This window comes from Pecten maximus, chromosome 6 (genome assembly GCF_902652985.1).
Source record: "Pecten maximus chromosome 6, xPecMax1.1, whole genome shotgun sequence".
Lineage (NCBI taxonomy): Eukaryota > Metazoa > Mollusca > Bivalvia > Pectinida > Pectinidae > Pecten > Pecten maximus.
The window spans coordinates 37,689,310-37,712,593 of record NC_047020.1 but is presented as its reverse complement, the minus strand read 5'-3'; the positions used below and the strand labels follow the sequence as shown (position 1 = coordinate 37,712,593).

Genomic DNA, 23,284 nt, shown 5'->3' with positions numbered 1-23,284 from the left:
GGGTGGAAGACGGGAAAGGTGGAGGCAGGAAGGTGGAAGACAAAAAGGGGTAGAGACGGGAAAGGGGAGAAGGGGTGGAGAGACAGGAAGGGTGGGAAAAGGGAAGGGAGGGAAAACAGGAAGGTGGAGAGACAGGAAGGGGAAGAGACAGGAAGGGATGGAGAAACAGGAAACAGGAAGGGGTGGAGAGACAGGAAGGGGTGGAGAGACAGGAAGGATGGAGAGACAGGAAGGGTGGAGAGACAGGAATGGGAGGAGAAAGGGAAGGGGGGAAAAAAGGGGTGGAGAAAACGGGAAGGGTGAGAGACGAAGGGGGGGAAAGAGACGGGGATGAGAAAAACAGGAAGGGGTGGAGAGACGGAAGGGAGGAGAACGGAAAGGATGGAGAGACGGGAAAGGGGGTGGAGAGACAGGAAGGGGAGGAGAGACAGGAAGGGGGAGAGACAGGAAGGGATGGGAGGGGAAACAGGAAGGGGTGGAGAGACAGGAAAGGGGGGAGGAGACAGGAAGGGGTGGAGAGACAGGAAGGGTGGAGAGACAGGAAGGGGAGGAGAGACAGGAAGGGGTGGAGAAGACGGAAGGGGGGAAAACGAAGGGTGGAGAGACAAGGGGAGGAGAAACAGGAAGGGGAGAAACAGGAAACAGGAAGGGGTGAAGAGACAGGAAGGGTGGAGAGACAGGAAAGGTGGAGAGACAGGAAGGGTGGAGAGACAGGAAGGGGGGAGAGACAGGAAAGGGGGGAGACAGGAAGGGGGGAGACAGGAAGGGGAGGAGAAACAGGAAACAGGAAGGGGTGGAGAGACATGAAGGGGTGGAGAGACAGGAAGGGGAGGAGAAACAGGAAGGGATGGAGAGACAGGAAGGGGTGAAGAGACAGGAAGGGTGGAGAGACAGGAAAGGGTGGAGAGACAGGAAAGGGGTAGACGGGAAAGGGTGGAGAGACGGGAAGGGAGGAGGAGGAAACAGGGGGGGTGGAGAGAAGGAAGGGATGGAGAACGGGAAGGATGGGAACGAAGGTGGAAGATAAAGGGGGGGGAGACGGGAAAAGGGTGGGAGACAAAAAGAGGAGGACAGGAAGGGTGGAAAAGACGGGAAGGATGGAGAGACAGAAGGGGAGAAGGAGGATGAGAGACAGGAAGGGGTGGAGAGACAGAAAGGGATGGAGACAGGAAGGGGGGGAGAGACAGGAAGGGTGGAGAGACAGGAGGGAGAGAGACAGGAAAGGGGAGAACAGGAAGGTTGGAGGGACAGGAAGGGTGGAGAGAAAAAGGGATGAGAGAAGGAAATGAAAAGTGAGGCAGGAAGGGGATGGAGGGAAACGGAAGGGGGGAAAGGAAGAAACAAAAGGATGGAGAGACAGGAAGGATGGAGAGACAGGAAGGGGGATGGAGAGACAGGAAGGATGGAGAGACAGAAGGGTGGAAGACAGGAAGGGGTGGAGAGACAGGAAGGGTGGAGAGACAGGAAGGGGTGGAGAGACAGAAAGGGATGGAGATACAGGAAGGATGGAGATACAGGAAGGGTGGAGAGACAGGAAGGGTGGAGAGACAGGAAGGGGAGACAGGGGTGTGGAGGAGACAGGAGGGATGGAGAGACAGGAAGGGGAGAACAGAAGAGGAGGGACAGGAAGGGAAGAGACAGGAAGGGGGGGAGAGACAGGAAGGATGGGAGACGGAAGGTGGAGAGACGGGAAAGGATGGAGAACGGGAAAGGGGGTGAAAGAGAAGGGTGGAGAGGGAAGGTGGAGAGACAGAAAGGGATGGAGAACAAAAGGGTGGAATGAAGTGAGAGGACGGAAGGGTGGAGAACAGGAAGGTGGAGAACAGGAAGGGGTGGAAAAGACGGAAGTGGGGATACGGGAAGGTTTGGAGAGACAGGAAGGTGGAGAGACAGGGGAAGCGGAGGAGGAGAGACAGGAAGAGGGGGAGAAGGACAGGACGGGATGGAAGACAGGAAGGGGATGGAGGACAAAAAAGGGAGGGACCGGAAGGATGGAGAGACAGGAAAGATGGGGGAAAGGAAGGAGGAGGGGGAAAGGAAAAAGGAAGAAGGAGGGGAAAAGAGGGATGAAGCGAAGGATGGAGAGACGGAAGGTAAGACAGGAAGGATGGAGAACAGGAGGGTTGGAAGAGATAAGGAATGGCGTGACAGGAGTGATGGAGACGAAGGGTGGAAGACAGGAAGGGTTGGAGAGACGGAGGATGAGACAGGGTGAGAGAACATGGAAGGATGGGTAACAGGAAGGATAAGAGAAAGAGGATTGAAGAACAGGAAGGGATGGAGAGACAGGAAGGGATGGAGAGACAGGAAGGGGTAAAGAGACGGGAAGGATGGAGGGACAGGAAAGGGATGGAGAGACAAAAAGATGGAAGAGAGGGAAGGGGGGAGACAGGAAGGGATGAATGACAGGAAGAGTGGAGAGAGGGGAAGGGGTGGAGAGACAGGAGGAAGGGGAGAGAGGAAGGATGGAGAGACGGGAAGGGATGGAGAGACAGGAAGGTGGAGAACGGAAGGAGAGAAGAAGACGGGAAAGGGGTGGAAACAGGAAGGGAGGGAGAGACAGAATGGATGGAAGACGGAAGGGGTGGAGAGACGGAAGGGGGTGGAGAGACAGAAGGATGGAGGACAGGAAGGAGTTGGAGAGACAGGAAGGGATGGAGAGACGGAAGGATGGAGAACAGGATGATGGGAGATACGGGAAAGGGGGTTGGAGAGACAGAATAGGGGGAGACAGGAAGGGATGGAGAGACGGAAGGGTGGAGAGACGGGAAAGGTGGAGATACAAAGGATGGAGAGACAGAAAGGGTGGAGACACAGGAAGGGAATGGAGAGGACAGAAGGATGGAAGAAATTGGACGGGTTTGGAGAGACGGAAAGGGAGTGGAGACAGAAGGGTGGAAGACGGAAGGATTGAGAGACAAAAGGGGTAGAGCAGGAGGATGGAGAGACAAAGGGAGGGGAGACAGGAAGGTGGAGAGACAGGAAGGATGGAGAGACAGGAAGGGGAAGAGATGGGAAGGAGGAGAGACGGAAGGGATGGAGAGACAGGAAGGGAGAGAGAAAGTGGGAAAGGGATGGAGAGACAGGAAGGATGGAGAGGGATGAGGAAGGGGTAAAGAGAAAGGAAGGATGGAGAAGACAGGAAATGATGGAGACAGGAGAGGGATGGAGAGACAGGGAAGGGTGGAGAGACAGGAAGGAGTGGAGAGGAGACAGGAAGGGGTAAAGAGAAAGGAAGGATGGAGAGACAGGAAGGGATGGAGAGACAGGAAGGGATGGAGAGACAGGAAGGATGGAGAGACAGGAAGGGGTAAAGAGACGGGAAGGATGGAGGGACAGGACGGGATGGAGAGACAGGAAATGATGGAGAGACAGGAAGGGATGGAGAGACAGGAAGGGATGGAGTGACAGGAAGAGTAGGAGAGAGAGGGAAGGATGGAGAGACAGGAAGGAATGGAGAGACAGGAAGGGATGGAGAGACAGGAAGAGATGGAGAGACAGGAAGGATGGAGAGACAGGAAATGATGGAGAGACAGGAAGGGGTGGAAAGACAGGAAGGGATGGAGAGACAGGAAGGGTGGAATGACAGGAAGGGGTGGAGGGACAGGAAGGGGTGGAGAGACAAGAAGGGATGGAGAGACAGGAAGGAGTGGAGAGACAGGAAGGGATGGAGAGACAGGAAGGATGGAGAAACAGGAATTGATGGGGATACAGGAAGGTTGGAGAGACAGGAAGTAGTGGAGAGACAGGAAGGGATGGAGAGACTGGAAGGGATGGAGAGACAGGAAGGGATGGAGAGACAGGAAGGGATGGAGAGACAGGAAGGGATGGAGAGACAGGAAGGGGTGGAGAGACAGGAAGGGATGGAGAGACAGGAAGGGGTGGAGAGACAGGAAGGAGTGGAGAGACAGGAAGGGATGGAGAGACAGGACGGATGGAGAGACAGGAAGGGGTAAAGAGACAGGAAGGGATGGAGAGACAGGAAGGGATGGAGAGACAGGAAGGGATGGAGAGACAGGAAGGATGGAGATACAGGAAGGGGTAAAGAGAAAGGAAGGATGGAGAGACAGGAAATGATGGAGACAGGAAGGGATGGAGAGACAGGAAGGGTGGAGAGACAGGAAGGGGTGGAGAGACAGGAAGGGGTAAAGAGACGGGAAGGATGGAGAGACAGGAAGGGATGGAGAGACAGGAAGGGATGGAGAGACAGGAAGGGTGGAGAGACAGGAAGGGGTGGAGAGACAGGAAGGATGGAGAGACAGAAAGGGGTGGAGAGACAGGAAGGGTTTAGATGTATTGTGTGACTTTTGGTGAAGAAAATATCAAGACTAATATTATAGAAACTATATTTTGATGATGGTTGATAAGCGACTTCTCAGCTGGTTCAATTTACCAGAGTTCAATTGTAGCCATCCCAGATAACCTTAATAAAAGAGAAAATTCTCAGGTGTATTTGTTCTAGCAGTAAAGAATTTTATATCTTAAAACGTTTTACCTTGGAAGTCAAACTTAATTGCGCCATGATCAGTTACCATTCGTTGCTATGCGTTTTGTTAGTTTTTGTCTTAATCCGTCATCTCAGATATCCTGTTTATTCAGAAAACGAAAATCCGTGTTATTTCTCAGATCAAGGATAATTATTAGATCAAGGCTATTTCCCAGCATTTTCTATCTCTAGAAAGAAGTTAACGAATACAAAGGTTTATCGCATGGAATCACGTGTAACTGTCTCAAATCTTTGATGTAAACAGATGTTAAACCTGATTACATGGGCTAAACAAGAGAGGAAGGATCGGTGACTCCTGTGACCTTTTTGTCGCTAGACTATCTTGATTCTATGCCCTAATATAGTTTAATGCTTCTGAAATGAAACATCTTTGTTTTCTCTTTTGGAAGTCTGCAGAACTGAATATTAATATCTTATACCCCATTACAACAGTAAGGACCACATCCATATCACTTCTGCCTACACTTTCCCTCCGGAGATGTATCTCTAGACATCGCTAATTATCCTGTTCTAGGGGTAATATGACCTGGTACGATGCAATTCACCTCACTCTGACATTTCATTGATATGACATTTTAAAATGGCTCGTTGGTGACCCCATCATCTGTGGATATCATTGTCTAATGACGTAATTTTATATATTAAATGGATGTAAAACACCATCAAATCAAAGTTTTTATGACAGCAACTGAACAAGCTGAGCATGAATTTCGAAATATTTGGTCAATGCTGGCTTGCTTGGAGTTTCCTCTATTTGTTCTTCATGCATGACGGTTAGGTTGTTGTCATAATGGCACATTCCCAAGTCTTCTTTTGTGTTCTTTCATTGTCTTTAAAGTTTTTGGATCCGGTGATGATGGTAGCGTGATAATGACAGTGTGATGGTGATGACAGTGTGATGATGATGATGACAGTGTTAGGGTTAACGTGTGATGATGATGATGATGATGATGATGATGATGATGATGGTGATGATGATGATGATGATGATAACAGTGTGGTGATGATGACAGTGTGGTGGTGGTGATGACAATATGGTTACGATGACAGGGTGGTGGTGGTGATGATGATGATGATGATGATGATGATGATGATGATGATGATGACAGTTTGAGGGTCAACGTGTGATGATGATGATGATGATGATGATGATGATGGTGATGAGGATGATGATGATGATGATGATGATGATGATGATGACGATGACGATGACGACGACGACGCCGGCGACGACGACGATGATGATGATGATGACGACAGTGTGATATAGAAAATTCTCGGAAGACAGGAGAAAAATAAATAAAGTCTTTCAACTTCAAGTATCCTAATTATCATCTTACGTTCCTTCGTGTGTTGAATTGCCTGTTAAGACATACATATTTATCTCAACAACTTTTACAGAACCTGTGTTTGTCATTCGTCTGGGCGTCCTTTACTTTTTTGAATTCTTAAACAAGACATTGCTTCATGATAGTTAATCATTATTTATCTGAATAGCGCAATATATCAGTCTGACGCGTTTTTGAAACGGACTATATTATAGTCGTTCTTCATCTGTCTATATAGTTGTAAAAGGCGAAATAAATAAATAAATAAAAAAAAAAAAAAAAAAAAAAAAGGATTAAAAAGAAGAAGAAGAAAAAACAATAAAAAAAAACCAAAACAAAACAAACAAAAAAATCCCAAAAACTCACGACTTTCTTTCGCTCCCATTTACAATTGAAAAACAACGCTGAAATGAGTTCAACATGTTTTCATTAATCGGTCGAAATGTCGAGTTGAGTTGAGATAAAATCGATCGGCAGCGAATGATATTAAATACTGAGGGTAATCACTTACGAAGGGAGCAGCGGACACGATTGATCTTGATAAAACTTGCCCTTGGTTCATTAAGGGCCTTTACATCTGTTTACGGAGTGGTTTAAAGTATAGGGTTTTAGTCATTAAGTTTTTTTTTCTGTGACATCAATGGCATTTCTATTCCACGTTTCGGAATTAGCTATTTGTACATCACAGTAATCACAATTGAAACGAGTATATTTAAAGTATTGTTGGAGTGTTTTTAAAACTAGATGTATAATTGCAAAATAAAATACATGCAATCTAACAAATGATCTTTGTACGTTACGACACATTTCTTACAAAACGCAAAAATCAAGCTATTTCCTCTGGAATAATGAATCTAAAGATGGTGTTTGCAATGGATTATTTTAATAGAAGCGACATTGTAGGAATGTTTATATATAAATGGCAAGCTAAGTAGAGACCACTGTATAAATGTAATGCTAGAAACCGTCGTCGACGAGGACGACAACGAAAAACAAACAAACAAACAAAAAACAAACAAACAAAAAACAAACATACAAAATCGAAAACCTAAAACTCTCAAATAAATTAACGCTAAAAAGCAATTAATTTATTTTAGCGTGATAAGTTTTCATTGTTATCATTATTTCTTTGTTATTTTTTATTATTACGTTATCTGCAGTTATTTAAGGATTGAATAATGTTATGTTGATGTGTATGGGGGTATAATCCTCAATAGGTCTTGAGACAAATTTTATGAACTGCGAAGCAGTTCATAATAAATTTGTCTCAAGACCTTTTGAGGTTTATACCCCCCATACAATTCAACATAACTTTATTCAATCCTTATATTTATATTTTTTTGATATTTTGTACAATATTTTGTCTTTGACAAATAGGGACTTGTGCAAATCTACCACGGAACTTACCGAAATGTACGTCATTACTCTTCGTCTACATATGGTTAATACTTTCAGGATTTCTTTCGTGAACAAACTTAATAGCGAATTAAAACAAATATTAGTTTTAAAGGAATTGATTTCATATAAATATGATTACTTTTGAAAAGGAATTAAAAAAAATATAGTCCAAGCTCGACAAATGTATTCCTACGCCGGACTTGATATAGTTCATTGAAAAATGACTCGAGCTAACTGTGGTAGGTTCATTGAGTCTGAATTGAGTGGAAATATAAATATTGTATATTGCCTTCAGTTACAAGAGTATATTGTGGATGCATAAAAATCATACTCTATAAATAGAGAAAATTTAACCCCCCTCCCCCCACTCCAATAAATGTACGCCTGCAGTATAGTAGCTTTTTTGCATCTGTACTCCTAACACGAATAACAGTAACATAACTATGAATGAGAATGGCCGTCCACGTGGGTGATAATGTAAACTTATTTTCGCGGCAACTTAGTTTCGCGTTTTCCTTCTTAACTACTTTTTCGCGGTGATTTAATTGAGCGATTTACACTCATAAAATAAATACTGTACTTGTGATTGAATTTTTTTTCGTTGCCAATAACTTTTGCGAATTTCAATCGCCCGCGAAATACGGGAAAATGAATTGCGAAAATATGTTTGTTTACAGTATTTGAATTCATTTTCTGAATAAGACGTCGATTAATTATTGAATTAAATCAACACAGCTGCAACTACACTGATCACCAAACTATATGTATAATTCAAAACGTTGTGTTTGACAAAAATAGCGATAAATATCTTCATGGTTAATGTTTCATTAATGTCTTTCTCGTTGTCATTTATATATATATTGCTCTTTAATTCTAAACCTTGGACTTCTTAAAACAGGATTACTTTCGTTATCTTAGTGATGGCATGCTTAAGTACCATCACTGATTTTTCATTATACAAACGTCGGGGAATCTGATTCGGTAGAGAGGGTCTATATCTATAGGATGATCGATTGGAAGAGAAAGTGAAAAAAACTACTAGTGCTTAGACCTTCCACAGTTCGCATTGATGAAATGTTTGAATTTTCATTAACCCTGTGTACCTAACATGTATTCAATCAGGGAAAATCCCATCAAATGATAGGGAAACAAAATAGCATTTGTGTACAAGTTGTCTACAATAAAAATGTAACTAATAATTTACCCTAATATTTCTGTCTAATCCCGACTTTGGCGAGATTAATTCTGTGATTGTATCCCAGTCTAACCACTCGATGAGTTATAGCTTGGCTAGGCGGTGAGCCACTATGCTGCCAACATTGGACTGACATTTCCACCACAGAAACACAATATTAACGCATTGTTAGCTTAAAACAGATTTTTTAAAATTGTCTAAATGATTATAAAACTTTCAAAAAAGATTTTTTTCGTTCTTTTTCCTCCCAATAATTCTTTTCATCTCATTCGATTTGAAAATAATTAGAATGATAATGGATTCGACATCTTAGATCATATGATTTAATATTATCAATAATATTACGTTATTTTAGATAAAACTATGTTAAGCTGACAATGCTCCGGAATGGACTGTCCAGCAGGACAGATGATGGATCATATCCAATATTTCCGGTTGGAGCTTTCTTTTCTTTATCATTCATCGGATCGCTTGTAGCTAATGAAATGTGTTTACGGTATGACAAGTAAATTCTTAAGCCAATATAACATCTCAAAGAAATTTCTTTAAGGAATTAAAGATTGGCCGATCACACGAGACCCCACAATCAAGAGACATTTGAAATGTAGGAATCTGATACATCGGTCGCATCGCGGTGACCGCGAGACTTGTTGTCGATGGCCGTTTGAGTTGATAAATTAAACATCGTACTTGTATTGACCTCTGAAGATATAATACAATTTTGTGTTCCTTTTCCTAACATTTATTTTTTCCTGTAATGAGCCATGTATTCTGCACAGTAATGTAATCAAATCCAAGCTAGGGATTCCGATATTTCTATTTTCTGGGTTATAAGGTCGAGTTAAAGAACTATTTTGTTTTCTAAAGATGCTAGACATTGTCTCTACTGATATTTTGTTATTTGTTAAATTGTAAATTGTAAACTTTATTCATTTTACAGCAATTACGAAACAAATTATATTATTTATATTAATCCCGCTTGTTGGCCTTGGATGGAAGCGTCCGAGGAGTGTTACTATGGGAGGAAACCGGAGTACCCGGGTAAAACCCACGTGGTCGGGCAGGTTACCCCATACCTTTTCACGTCCGATCGGGGAATCGAACCCCGGTCGCCCTGGTGAAAGGCACTAGGGAATGTGGCATTATTTGGCGAAGAACATTTATTCTGCTCTCCCGGACACTCCGCTACCTGAGGTTACAGCCCAAACATCAAACTCACTTTTAAGAAATATATTTTGCAGTAATTTCCCTTTTCCTCCGCATTAATGTATAAGTTGGCTCATTTTAATGAAGTTACATGACGTTTTAATGATTATTCATTATTCAAAATAAATGACATCCATTCAAAATTTACCATGGTCTACAATTAATTCAATATGCCCCAGTTGATATACTGGTTGCCAGTTCCTGTATATTTTTTTGTACAGCATTGCCAAGCTGAGCTCCAAAACTAGCTTATCCTCTAAGTTTGCAACTTGTGATAAGCCAGATCTTTTAAGCTCAAATTTCCAAATTTTGCTAATATTTTAAAATTCTAGAGACAGGGGCCTGTGTTCTATATTGACTATAAAAAAGTCGTTTTGTCTTTACGGCAGGTTCATGAAATCAATGACTAATAAATTGTCAACTAATTTCATGGTTCTAAAATAACACGTTACGAATGCCATTTTTTAAATTATAATTAAAGAGGTTTTTATCAATGCAAAAAATATATTCGTGTCAACATACAAACAAATGACGCTTTTTATGTATATTAAGTTTCTTATTTTTTTTGTACGGAGAATTTAAGGTTGGGAAAGGAAGACAGAAAGAAAGAAAGAAAGAAAGAAAGAAAGAAAGAAAGAAAGAAAGAAAGAAAATAGAGAGATTTATTAAGTGAGTTAGGTGGACGGAGAAAACAGGAGAGGGAAAAATAACATCTTGATTGACAAGCAAAAGTCATGTCTGTTTGTAACGAATGCAATTTAATAATTATTTTATATCAGCTTTACGCCACAATGTCAATGCGATGAAGGAAACATATTCATGTAATATTAATGTAGATATAAACAGCTGTGTTCATTTTGGTCAAAACGTATCAGGATTAAATTGAAATATGAATATCAATAGAGCTAAAATAAAAATAAATGCGCCCCTATTTTAATTAGTCGAAATATACATTTGATTCATGATGGCAATATGAATACGTCAGCAATTTTGAAATTTTTTGAGAAAAACTGCAATTCACTTAAATTATATATTCCAGGATAGCTTTGTCACGCATTCAGCTGTTGTTAGATATTTCTTTTACGATTCAAAATCATAAAACTGCCCCTATAATACTGGCGTCGGCACAACATGTAATTTTGAAATTTCTACACACCCAGTTGTCAACAACAGAAAACAAGTCGCAGCGAGAGTTATTAATGCTGTGAAAATTATTTCTTGGAAGACGTAAATATGAGTTTTTGAAGTATGTTTCTCGTTAATTTAACAATAAAAACTGTCACTGGTTCAATAAAACATCGCGGTTTTCGATATAAAACTGCTTTTCTCTCTTTTGATAATGACTTGAATTATATTTTCTTCTTGCAATTAATAATGAAAAATCGTGAGCTGAATGGGGCTGAACAAAAATGGTCATTGATTTAAAAGGAATAAAAATGAATTATGCAACAAAATGGATTCAATGTTAAGCTTTATATTTGGTGAAATTGCTTGATTTAAATTAATTTTGTTAAAAATTAGTGTCTATTATAAAACAGAAATAGACATCATTACAAGTGTTCAGACAATAGATGAGAACAACATAAATACCAAAAATTATCATGCTAACTCAGCGGAAAATCCACAGAAAAAAAAAAAAAAAAAAAAAAATAATTAAAAAAATGCAGCATTCTTGGAAGCTTGCGAAAATCCTCTTGTTTGAGGTTATGTAAAATAGCATCACTTGTGCAAACCAATAACTCGACACGGTTCAATGATATTTGAAAGGAAAACAAGATAAAAACCTAATTCGATATTGTTTTGATAATAGTGTTACTTTCCTAGTTGATTAATGTTAAAACGTCAAACAAATTGATAAGGAACCTGAAAGACAACATTAATTTATGACATACTAAAGTAATTAATCAATTGAATAACCAAAACATGGTTTTATAACCATACGTTTTAAGGTCGACAAGGGATAATGATATCTTTGAACATATAGGTATTAATTAGGTATTATTTGTCACGGATTAATTTTAAATCTATGCTGAATTGATAAAAAAATACTAAAAATTGAAAATATTTAAAGAAATATACAAATTATTTATGCCATAATTGTAGGTCTAGTATGCACTGTTACATGTTTCAAACGAAAGTACGATTGTTTGGTGTGAATTTGGGAAAAAATACGGCAAAATATTACAATGTGTATAGACACTTTGACACACATATGGCAGAGGATGATGGCACCGTTGCTACAAAGTTCACACATTAAACAAAATTTGATGATCCCATCTTAAGATATCGGAATACGTGATGACACAAGGCTGCACGTTTGTCCGTCTTCGTGCAGACATTCCGCCCCTCTCGCGGACATTCCACCATCGTGCGGAAGGACATTCCGCCCCTCGTGCGGACATTCCACCCTCGTGCGGACATTCCATTTTCGTGTTGATTTACGGTAATACATTGCAGTTGGTTACACTCAGTGTAACGACTCATTTTGTTATTGCAAAATGAAATGTTTCCAACCTCGATTTTTTGTAGTATGAAATTGCATGGCAATATTAAAACGACTTGATGTTTTATTGATACGATTCAATATAATTATTTTTATCTTTGTCCCGGAGGAAGCCTGTTTTTGCTAATATATGACGTATCTGCCGATTTGTCTCTGTTTCTGTCGGTCACCAAGATCGTACTACGATTTGACTAATCCTTTCTGATTATTTTTTGCTTGGAAGATTCAGTAAAATATTAGAAAGCTTTTGTTTTACGAAAACAAATCTAGGATTCAATTATGGACCCAGACTTTTCTGTCATTCATTATCATATTTTAATTGCATGGATTTTATCAATATCGATATTGTTTTCATATCTGGCGTAACGATTGGCTTTTATGTTCGTTTTTTTTTCAGTGCATTTCGAAGGTCTAACTCGAAATCTTCTTTTGCTATATGTAACTATCCTGGAATCATTAATTTATTGAAGAACAAATTTGCAAATTGTTAACAATTGAAAAAAGGTAAAGTCAAGCAATTTCATGCAATTTTGTTTACTTTCAAATTTTTATTTTATCTTTAATATTGCATGTAATGCTGAAATGCATGCATAAATAAATCCAAAATCTGTCAGATGTGGTTAAAACTATACTTAAGTCTGTACAGAGGAATACGCAATGGGCAATGGTGTCTGTCAAATATTGATTCTAAAAAAAGATAAGTGACAAATTTCGCCATTATTTGGATTAATTCTTGTTATATTCTATTTATTTCCAAGTACAAGGTCAGATCCTCCATGCGAGACTAAGAATGGAATGTAGCCACCTTTACTCGAAAGGCTTAGTTGATAGTCCTCTCTGTTCATCCACTATCTTTTGCAATGCCCACTATACGTTAATCTCCGCACGCCATACTTCAATCAGACCAATCAGTATCACTTAACTGAAAGGTTGTTACCATTTGGAGATGAAAACCTCTCTTTCGAATAAAATAGGGAATTGTTTACACGTATTCAAAAGTTTATAATTTCTACTAAACGCTTTTAATTTCATACATACTATGTTCGTTACTTTCATCAATTTGGAAATTACTACCTCAGTTAACGAATCATTTGGTACCCTGTAATTTTTTTCTCTAAATGGAGATATTATAATCATGAAAGATTTGATGTAGTTAATAATTAAGCTGGCAAGTCCACTGCATTTTCACCTATCCCCCTCCTCCCTGTACACCCTCTCCTTCTAGTAGAAAATATTAAGGTTTGTATATGATCACATATCTTTTTTCTCTCAGTTTTTGTTTATTGTTGTCCAACTCAGTAATGTAAATTCCAATTGAAGGAAGTGGACTAGTATAAGCTTTCAAGCTTGTTTCCATATCCGATTTCTGTTTGTCGATCCAAAATGTGTCATATACTCTATCAAAAGAAACAAAATAAAGTTTACATTATTTTGTTCCAGGGTATTTTGTTGTAGAATTACTGAAAGATATAAAAAAAAAAAAAAAAAAAAACTAAATCAAAAACAAAAAATCAGTGTTAAGGGGGTAATTCACAATTAAAAACAATTTAATTATATACTGATTTTGTGGAACCCGAAAAATATTTAAACAATTTATTATTTTATAATATTTTGATGTGAAATAAGACATAAATTTATCTTTTCCTTTTCTCCCACATGTCATTCATATGTAAATAGATTTTCTTATATTTCAGCCAGTTCCGTGTACGTTTAAACTCAACGACTGGTTGTTATATACATTTGTACGAAAATCTTTTAACAATCTGTGACCCTCTCTTGGCCGACTCATACTTGATTTCAAACGCGGACGATCTACTAAGTATTCACCGCGTTGTATATGAAGTGCTAGCAATATGTCGAATGATATTTTCTGATATTCTCCGAGTCCAAAAAATGGCCAAGTTTTACAAGAAGCCATTTCCCCCATGCTTTCCATTTTTTAGACACTTTTGAATACAAATCTCTACATGTACACGTTTTCATGTATTGAGATGTTTTGTCGATGGGCGAGCAGCTAAGCTGTTCTCGATTGATAATACCGTTAGCCAGTCTAGATGTGTTTCAGAAATGGATTTGTAGGTAGCGACAGTAATACTGCTCATGATTTGGAGATGAGTTACAGCCTCATTTGTGATATTTCCTAATCTTACCTATGATTTTCACATAGTTATGAATACATACGAAAATATCCCTCATCTATCAAGCCTGTTAACCACCGTCCCTCACTCATTAGCCAGTATTTACAACTTCAATACACAGTGCGACAGGACAACTTTTCTATATAGATGGCTGGAAACTAGACAGACGGAGCAGATTCCATCACTTACATTACCCATCAGTGCGCATGATTGATATGCTACTTCCGGTAATCTTACAGTGATAGATTTTTCGTCTGGTGAATAATTTCGTAAGCGATATATTTGACTTACTAACGACCTAGGGAGATGCCAATGGTGCTGTGAAGGATAACATAAGGGATATAGGAACTAAATCTCTGATATAGAAATTTTATATTAACTTCTCTAAATGTCAGTACAATATGGTTCTATTGATCTCGGTATGAGACATGCTCACCTCAGGAGCAATATGTTGCCGTGTGATGATAGCATCAATGAGCTTCCTGACCCACATGACCTTTCGTCTGTGGTCCGTCGTCCGTTCGTCTGTCCGTCCGTAAACCTTGTAATTGAGATATTTCTTGACAAGTACTTGAAGGATAAAATGACATAGGTAGATTTCCCTTGGTCCCAAGAAGTGCATGATAAATTTCTAGACTGATCATGAAAAGGAAACCAAGAGCAATTTGCAATTTACAGCCATCATCGATTTTAACAGCTGAAATTTGTTATCGCTATTTCTCAGTTAGCTCTTCTTAGATCTTTCACAGATTTGATATGAAGATGTCCCTTGGCCGCCAACCTGTTCATGCTTAATTTTAGCCATGTTTTTTTTAGGTGTTTTTAACAGTTGAAATCTGTTACCGATTTTCCCAGAAAGTTCTTCTTAGATCGTCTATAGATTTCATCAGTGGGATCCGCTTGTTATCAAATAAATATGAGGAAGATGTGAAAGTAGAGAAAAGTCTGACGTAGAACCAATACATACAGTGTATGGCGGGCACTATATCCCCCTTGGATCTCAATATATACAATTAATGGCGGGCGCCAGGATCCCCATTGGATCTCAATATATACAGTTAATGGCGGGCGCCAGGATCCCTCTTGGATCTAAATACAATTGTATATACAGTTAATGGCGGGCGCCAGGATCCCCCTCGGATCTCAATAAATACAGTCAATGGCGGGCGCCAGGATCCCCATTGGATCTCAATATATACAGTTAATGGCGGTCGCCAGGATCCCTCTTGGATCTCAATATATACAGTTAATGGCGGGCGCCAGGATCCCTCTTGGATCTCAATATATACAGTTAATGGCGGTCGCCAGGATCCCTCTTGGATCTCAATATATAAAGTCAACGGCCGGAGCCGGATCTTTTACATATCCATATTCAACGATTTCTGTCCCTGTTAGATATTTTAACACATATATTTATAACAACTGAAATTGTATTATGTCAGCGTAACTGGAAATACTTGTTTTCATAGGTATGATCTTAAAAATGAATTAGTCACCAAAATAAATACAAAATCCAGGAAAATATACATTTCTTTAAAAGTATACAGTGCATATAATGTGAAAAGTCAAGATATACAATATTTCAAATATGAAGTTTTCTAAGAATTAGTTGATGGGTTTGCTTATCTGATGCAATATGCAACGATAAACATGTAAAGAATCAAACAAAGCATTTTTCGTGATTGACATTTGGTAATAAAAGGTTATTGAAGGGTTTGTTTCAATAAAAAAATTCCTCCAGAAAGATGTCTGCTGCTGACGGCCAAACTTAAATCATAAGGCTTTAGGAGATGCATGCTGATGAAAACTGATTACGATTTATGATCGATGGTTGAGCTGTCATTCACAGTTTACGTAACACAGCGTGGATTTGAACAAGACTTGTAGGATGCTGTCATCGATACAGCAGCCAAAAGGTTAACGTCAGAAAATATTGTCTTAAGAACCTTGAGGATTTCAAGGACATATTAATACATATGACAAATTGACACAGCATGAACGACAGATACAAAAGACCTTATAGTTTACTATTAAGCCCGTCATCATTAGATGGTCGGCTATTCAAATACCTCTCCGTCCGTGGTCCGTACCTCCGTGCGTCCGTCCGTAAACACTTCTTGTCATTGCCATAACCTGAGAAGTACTGGAGGAATATTTCTCAAATTTCACATGTAAGTTCCTCTTGGTCCCTAGTTATGCCAGGTAAATTTTGATTTTGATCAGTAACAAAATGGCCGACACGCAGCAATCTTTGATTTTGGCAACTGAAATTTGTCATTTATAGTCCCTACGTTTGAAAAAAAAAAAAAAAAAAACAACACAAAAACAAAAACAGAACAAAACAAACTTTGCTATCTTGGCTTTAAGCAGTGAAGTTTTTTTTAGAAATTGTAATTTCTTGGAAGGCACTGCAAGCTTGTTTCTCAAACGTGACGAGTTGGTCCCTCTAAGTCAATAGTTGTGCCCATTTAGTTTTGAGTCTGATCTGGAAATCAAAAGGCCAACATTCGGCCATCTTGGATTTTGACAAATTTAAGTTTGTTATCGCTATTTCTGGAGAAGTCAAGTGAGGATATTTCTCAAACATCCTATTGGTGTTTCCCTGGGCCCTTAGCTGTGGCGATTCAATTTTGAATCGGATCTGTAATTCAAAATGGTCAACGGGCGTCTGAACTGGATTTTTACAGTTGTTTGTTATCAATATTTCTTCAAAAGCACCAGAAGGGTATTTTTAAATCTTGATGAAAATAATCTCTTACTTGTGCATATTTAATTTTGAATCAGATCTCGACAGGAAAATGGCCGACAGACGGCCTTCTTTGATTTTGACTTTGAAAATTGTTTATCAATCATTTTTAGAAAGGACCAAGATCTTTCTTGGGATTCATATGTAGGCTCCACTTATTATCAAAGAATCAAAAGGAAGAGCGAAAAGAAGGAAAGGTAGAGAAAAGATCAGTCTATCATAGGAAAAATAAATATAATCCAATGGCTGGCGCCAAGATCCACTTTTAACTATCTATTGGTTATGAGTCGCGAGGTCGTAGCTAAAACCATGCAATAATTTTCGGAATTATAGAACATTTAATAAAATGCTTATCCGCAATACTCTTGTTTGCCCGGATGTTAGAGCACAGAAGACCTTATATTTGAACCGCTGAAGAATTGAATGTTGCTTAGGTAGCATCGTCTAATGGACTCAATTTATCCGAGTGACATCTGACTTTTACCGTTTTTTAACTTCTGACTCGCGTGTCACCATTGACATACATACCATGTCCCCATTTACTAACGACTGGTTCTGGAGTTATTGACCCAATTATCTGATTGGAGAAAGTGTCCTTCAAGACGACCAATTTCCTTCTATTTTTAAATATCCGTGAAACGACACTGGAACAGCATATGTGTATATCCTTACTGAAGGGACTACGTTTATTACTATCCCTAAAAAGTATTTAACGAGACGCTGGGTGAAAGTCCAACCTCATCACTGGGCGATTTACAATGATCGATGCGGTAAGAGGCTATAGTATCAGGGAGGCTGGAACTCCCAAGTCCACGTTTGCGTGGTACATCTGATTTAGTTATATATTTGTTGCACTACGTGTAAGACTGGTATAATGAAATATGTGTTTTAAAGTATATTCATCAAATGTGGTTTTCACTATTTTGAAACGTTGTTTGGGCAATGTAAATAGAGCTTTGATTTTGAAGAAAGATAGAAAAGAAAAATGATTAAAATACAAATACACAAACGAAGATAAGATAACATGAACAACTAGCATATGCTATAAAGGATACTTAGAAGGGTTCATATATGGTGTTGATATCATCACGGCTGTTTTGTAGTTTTAAGTCACTGCAATGCAAAAGCCAAAATCATATGAGTAGGACACCAGCTGGAGAGGAAGAGGATCTTGACGACGAGGGCTTCAGATGCTGTAAATGTGTAATGCATCTTATTGCATGGCATCGTTAATTCAATGGAAGAGGGATTATTGTTGGGTCCTTTTGGTTCTTGCAGAAAATGTTCAACATAGAATATTTATTTTAATGTGCAAGTCTAAACAAATGAATGATTCATTAAGGTAGAAAAACACCCTTTTAATGGTGTGTGTTTCTTAACACCCTTGTACAACATGTTAACAACGTCCAATAAAAGATTCACAATAGGAAGCTTAAAAATCTCACCCAATAAATTCAAATATCAGAATCCGAAATGAGTTCCTGGTAATTATCAGGTTACAAAACAAATTCATCTCTAGAACCATTCTCCCGTAAGGCGACGCCTATTTTACCAGGATAGTTGACATTTTCGCACTGAAATCAAATAAAAAGTTGATATGTTGGAATGTTTCTTGTATAAATTTATAAATGGATTTTTTTCTGGTATAAAATTCCCTAGAAGGGTTATTTCAAGCAACGAAAGTGCTTGATCGTGAATTGGAAGGTTGAAGGAATTATCAAGGGATACATATTGATAAAAATAAAACAAACATGGTGGCTTTATTGTCTTCCCCCGATCGTTAACTTTTCTCTCCTAAAATATTTCGGATACAACAACCCTTGGTGCTATATAGACTCATCATCGATTTACCATTAACTAGAGCTTATTCAAACAAAATAATGAAAGTGCATGTTTATAATATTAAAAATGTTTCTATGTAATAATCAACATCTCTGTACACAATTCATGTGCCGTTACAAATATATAAAACCGTGCAATATCTTAAATTAAATTTTAATCGGTATACAACTTCATGTAGACAAAGTTCTCTACCTTGGAACGTCAAACTACGCTGTACTCTTTCTGTTTATAGTATTTGTCCTTGCCTATCAGTGAATTAGAACCCACATACAATGTACTTGACATTGTTGTTCATGGTTGTTGCTTCCGACAAGTATATATATTATATATGGTCCATTTTCTGGTGGAACATTTTATTTTGGTGGTCGTTTCCGACAAGTATATATATTATATATGGTCCATTTTCTGGTGGAACATTTTATTTTGGTGGTCGTTTCCGACAAGTATATATATTATATATGGTCCATTTTCTGGTGGAACATTTTATTTTGGTGGTCGTTTCCGACAAGTATATATATTATATATGGTCCATTTTCTGGTAGAACGTTTTATTTTGGTGGTCGTTTCCGACAAGTATATATATTATATATGGTACATTTTCTGGTGGAACATTTTATTTTGGTGGTCGTTTCCGACAAGTATATATATTATATATGGTCTATTTTCTGGTGGAAATTTTATTTTGGTGGTCGTTTCTGACAAGTATATACATTGTATATTATATATGGTCCATTTTCTGGTGGAACATTTTATTTTGGTGGTCGTTTCCGACAAGTATATATATTATATATGGTACATTTTCTGGTGGAACATTTTATTTTAGTGGTCGTTTCCGACAAGTATATATATTATATATGGTCTATTTTCTGGTGGAAATTTTATTTTGGTGGTCGTTTCTGACAAGTATATACATTGTATATTACATATGGTCCATTTTCTGGTGGAAGATTTTATTTTGGTGGTCGTTACGGTTTTTTTTTTACTTTGGTTTTCTCATGTTTTCTATGGTGTAGTTTTGACGTGTTAACAGCAGTACTATTTAGAAAACTTTGATTCTACAGATTAGCTTATGTGCTTTTGAAGAAATATTCCGCGGACTGAATAAATGCTATGGTTTCTAGTACCAGATTGTATTGATTAAGGCGTATACGTGTACTATTAAGTTTTTTTTTCTTTTTTGTTCTAAATTATTTCAAAGATAAGTAGAACATGTTGGATTACGCTAATACCGGTTTGGCTTTGATTACGAGCCCTAGCGAGGCCTGATGTGGAGCCAGAGTGATAGAAGACGTACGATGTACGACAGGCAGACGACATTACACCCCATATAACTTTCTATCTTGTGACGTAATGGTTCAATTAGGCTTATCGGTGACATATGGCGGTATATATTTGCCCAGGATAGATAACTCATTGTAAAAAATAACATCATTTGTGAAGGAGATTATACGAAACATTTAAATGACGAGGGCGTCACTCTAACAGGACTTACATTGTAGAAAAAACAATTATAAAATCAAATCCTGCTAAGATACCAATAACCATGCATTTTATTTTTCGCGTTGCGCTGGATAACATTTTCCTATTAACTTTTGCTGTTGTAACTGGATTCACTCAACCATTTTCTGAAAAAAAACATTGAACATTTCTTAAAGCATGAGATTAAAAGATCAAAGTTAAATCTGAACAATTTGCATGGTATGTATAACATTTAGGATTGAATATAAATTGGAGATTTTTTAACGTTCCAAACTATTGAACGGTCATGCTAATTTCGCACCACCATGCAGTTGAAAGTGCCGATAAAATAAAAAGAAGGAAAGGGATGGCCGAAGTGGTAATATATGTTTGTTGTCAGAACTCCAAATAAGAATATACCAAGATAAAACATTGCGACAATGCGACTAGCCTTGATTTAACGGGGCTGTGGAATGCGGAGAAAGGCTTCCTCGAACATCTACGATAAAACCTTGTTTGTAAGGATTAGTGAGAGGTTTCTGGATTAAAAACCAAAAAAGGCCAAGTTCGTATATTTTCGTATTTTACAAACACGGAGGATATATGTAAGCAGGTTTTTCTTGGTTATCCACCAGGTTTAGGGTTTGTAATGATGATATTTATATATTGTTTACGGACGAGGCTTTGGAGGCTTTGTCAGACCTCATATTTCATTGGATGTAGTATCTTAAGTTTTAAATTGATGTTGCTTATGCAGTTATGAATCATAAACCCGACACACTAAATATTGCAGGTGGTGATTTGAAAGCTTTGCCCGACCTCATATTTTTGCTAATAATTGAGTGTGGTGTGAGTTCATTTTGAATTCATGTTGCTTCTGTAAATTTGAATTTTTAAACCCGATAAACTAAAACAGTAGTAAGCAGACAGTTAGAGTAAATGTATTCATCTTGTTTTCGTCAAGTGCATTATTTTACATGACGGTATTTAAATATTTAAATTCAAGACTGAAATGGGAATCGCAAGCCATTTTTGGACATTGAAAAATTGCAATGTAAATTATATATATGTCTGATATACGTGTCAAGCTGACACAGCGCTTGCTTGCAATTTAAAAACCTAATTGTGCTGATTTTATTCAAAATAATTATCTGGAAATGTCTTTCCTGCCTTTTTATTGGAAGCTGTTGCTACTTTCGACTTCTTGTGTGTGGTATTACAGATGTTAATAGAACTGTGGTGCAAAATTCGATTTCAATAAAAAAAATAACATCATTGGGCATAAAAAGTCTAATTTATACTTCATGAACATTAATGTTATAAAACATCAAAATTTCGCTGGAAGTGTTTTTTGTTTAATCCCCTTTAATGTTCAAAACACTTTATCTAAGAATTAATTGCAAAGTTGTTTGAACACCGAGGTCAGCAAGCTGTTTCTACCAGAGCTATTTGCACTCTGACATCTTCAAATGTAACCACGTGTTCCGCTTAACTGGTTTCCATAACAACGTACGACGCGTTGTATGACCGCATCCTCGCTCTAACAAATGTTCTACAAAATTAGTACGTTTATCATACGTATCGAATGGTACGTTTGTCAAAGGATGGTAAATCGCCTTTCAGAACATCAGTCTTCAGTAACAAAAGTCATTGGGATCCACACCGCTCGGAATGGCCCGACAAACCTTCTCACTGGAACTCCATAGGGACACGATACTGATAGTTATATGCCAGGTTCCAACGTATGATGACAGAGAACTAAGGACATAAACGTCGTCCCTTCCAACCCTATATCACGTCACCGCTGTATAGTAGTTCTAAAATAGATAACGAGATTCATTGACATTTACACAGGGACAGAGAGCTTCAAATCATGACCTTTATTACCATCAACCGCTTTTACAAATAGAATTCTTCTTAACTGATTTCCAACATGCTATAATCTTGTTTTAGAGTAACCGTCTATGAAAAAATGGAAACATAACAAGTTTAAAGAGTAATATACGCAAACACTACGAATTAAGAAAAGCTATACAGCTTTAAAGAAAATAAATCACATATTGCCCCAAAATTTCAGGCTTAGGGTCATCAGGGTTATATGTTTTTTCTCTACTAAGCATCATCTGTTTTTGAATCGGGCCAGATATTGTGGAAATTATATTGCTTGTTTCCTTCAGGGAGAGTTTTGATAGACATTTATTGTTTAAGATATGTTTTAACGATTTTTACATGTCACATTCACATAATATAAAGGGATATAAAATTATTTTATAGATATATTGCATTAACGGACAGATTGTGTCTATACGAAATTATTTGGCAAAGTGTTCGATATAAATTGGAAAATGTATGCCAAATCTTATTGTACATATTGATTAAAATAATACCTTAAAAAAGATTGAGATCAGTAAATCACCACTAAATGAATATTGTTGTAAATTATATAACGGCCTTATACTTCCCCGGAATGCGTACATCATTTAGTTGTATACTGGTCTCTAGCAATACAACCAACACATTGCTGTTATATGTAAACAGGTTGTTCATGTTGTGTAAGTCTATGTTCACACTTCCCTATGACACCATGTTACTCCAGCTCTCTTTAAACAACGTACGTCTTCGTAGATTTCTGATATATTCTATGAGATCATTGACCGAACGATATTCGCCTAATTTTGATTATGATGACAAAGAGAACTGAAGTGACTGCATCACAGCGTTAGAATCAACTATAGCTGAATCTGTAAGTGTTAATTTCATGAGCTGCATCATATTAATTACATTAAATCTGCTTTATGATATAATACTACTAATTGTGTATAACGGCTACGTTTAGCAAATAGTTCATGAAAGGTTTGAGTCAAGGTAACATTACTTGGTTCATTTAGTAAATCTTAATCTACCTGGTTGTAGCAGTAAAGTGTATTTGGTAATAACGTTATTTGGTCATTAGAGTTAAGTGT

General features: G+C 38.1%; 3 protein-coding genes across 3 annotated transcripts; all 3 read left to right on the top strand.

Moving 5' to 3' along the window:
- The first annotated feature begins 248 nt into the window (after positions 1-248).
- Positions 249-869, top strand: LOC117330174 (uncharacterized protein DDB_G0290685-like). Its single transcript, XM_033888396.1, has one exon. The coding sequence runs from the start codon at positions 249-251 to the stop codon at positions 867-869; it is 621 nt and encodes a 206-aa protein (XP_033744287.1).
- Positions 870-1,385: 516 nt separating this feature from the next.
- On the top strand, positions 1,386-2,237 carry LOC117330173 (sodium/potassium/calcium exchanger 1-like). Its single transcript, XM_033888395.1, has one exon. The coding sequence runs from the start codon at positions 1,386-1,388 to the stop codon at positions 2,235-2,237; it is 852 nt and encodes a 283-aa protein (XP_033744286.1).
- Positions 2,238-2,402: 165 nt separating this feature from the next.
- LOC117330172 (U1 small nuclear ribonucleoprotein 70 kDa-like) lies at positions 2,403-2,930 on the top strand. The gene has a single exon (XM_033888394.1). It carries the CDS (start codon positions 2,403-2,405, stop codon positions 2,928-2,930), a length of 528 nt encoding a protein of 175 aa, XP_033744285.1.
- Positions 2,931-23,284: the final 20,354 nt, after the last annotated feature.

Excerpts from the sequence above, each read along its gene's own strand:
- LOC117330172 (XM_033888394.1), top strand. The coding sequence starts at position 2,403 with ATGACAGGAAGAGTGGAGAGAGGGGAAGGGGTGGAGAGACAGGAGGAA.
- LOC117330174 (XM_033888396.1), top strand. The coding sequence starts at position 249 with ATGGGAGGAGAAAGGGAAGGGGGGAAAAAAGGGGTGGAGAAAACGGGA.
- LOC117330173 (XM_033888395.1), top strand. The coding sequence starts at position 1,386 with ATGGAGAGACAGGAAGGATGGAGAGACAGAAGGGTGGAAGACAGGAAG.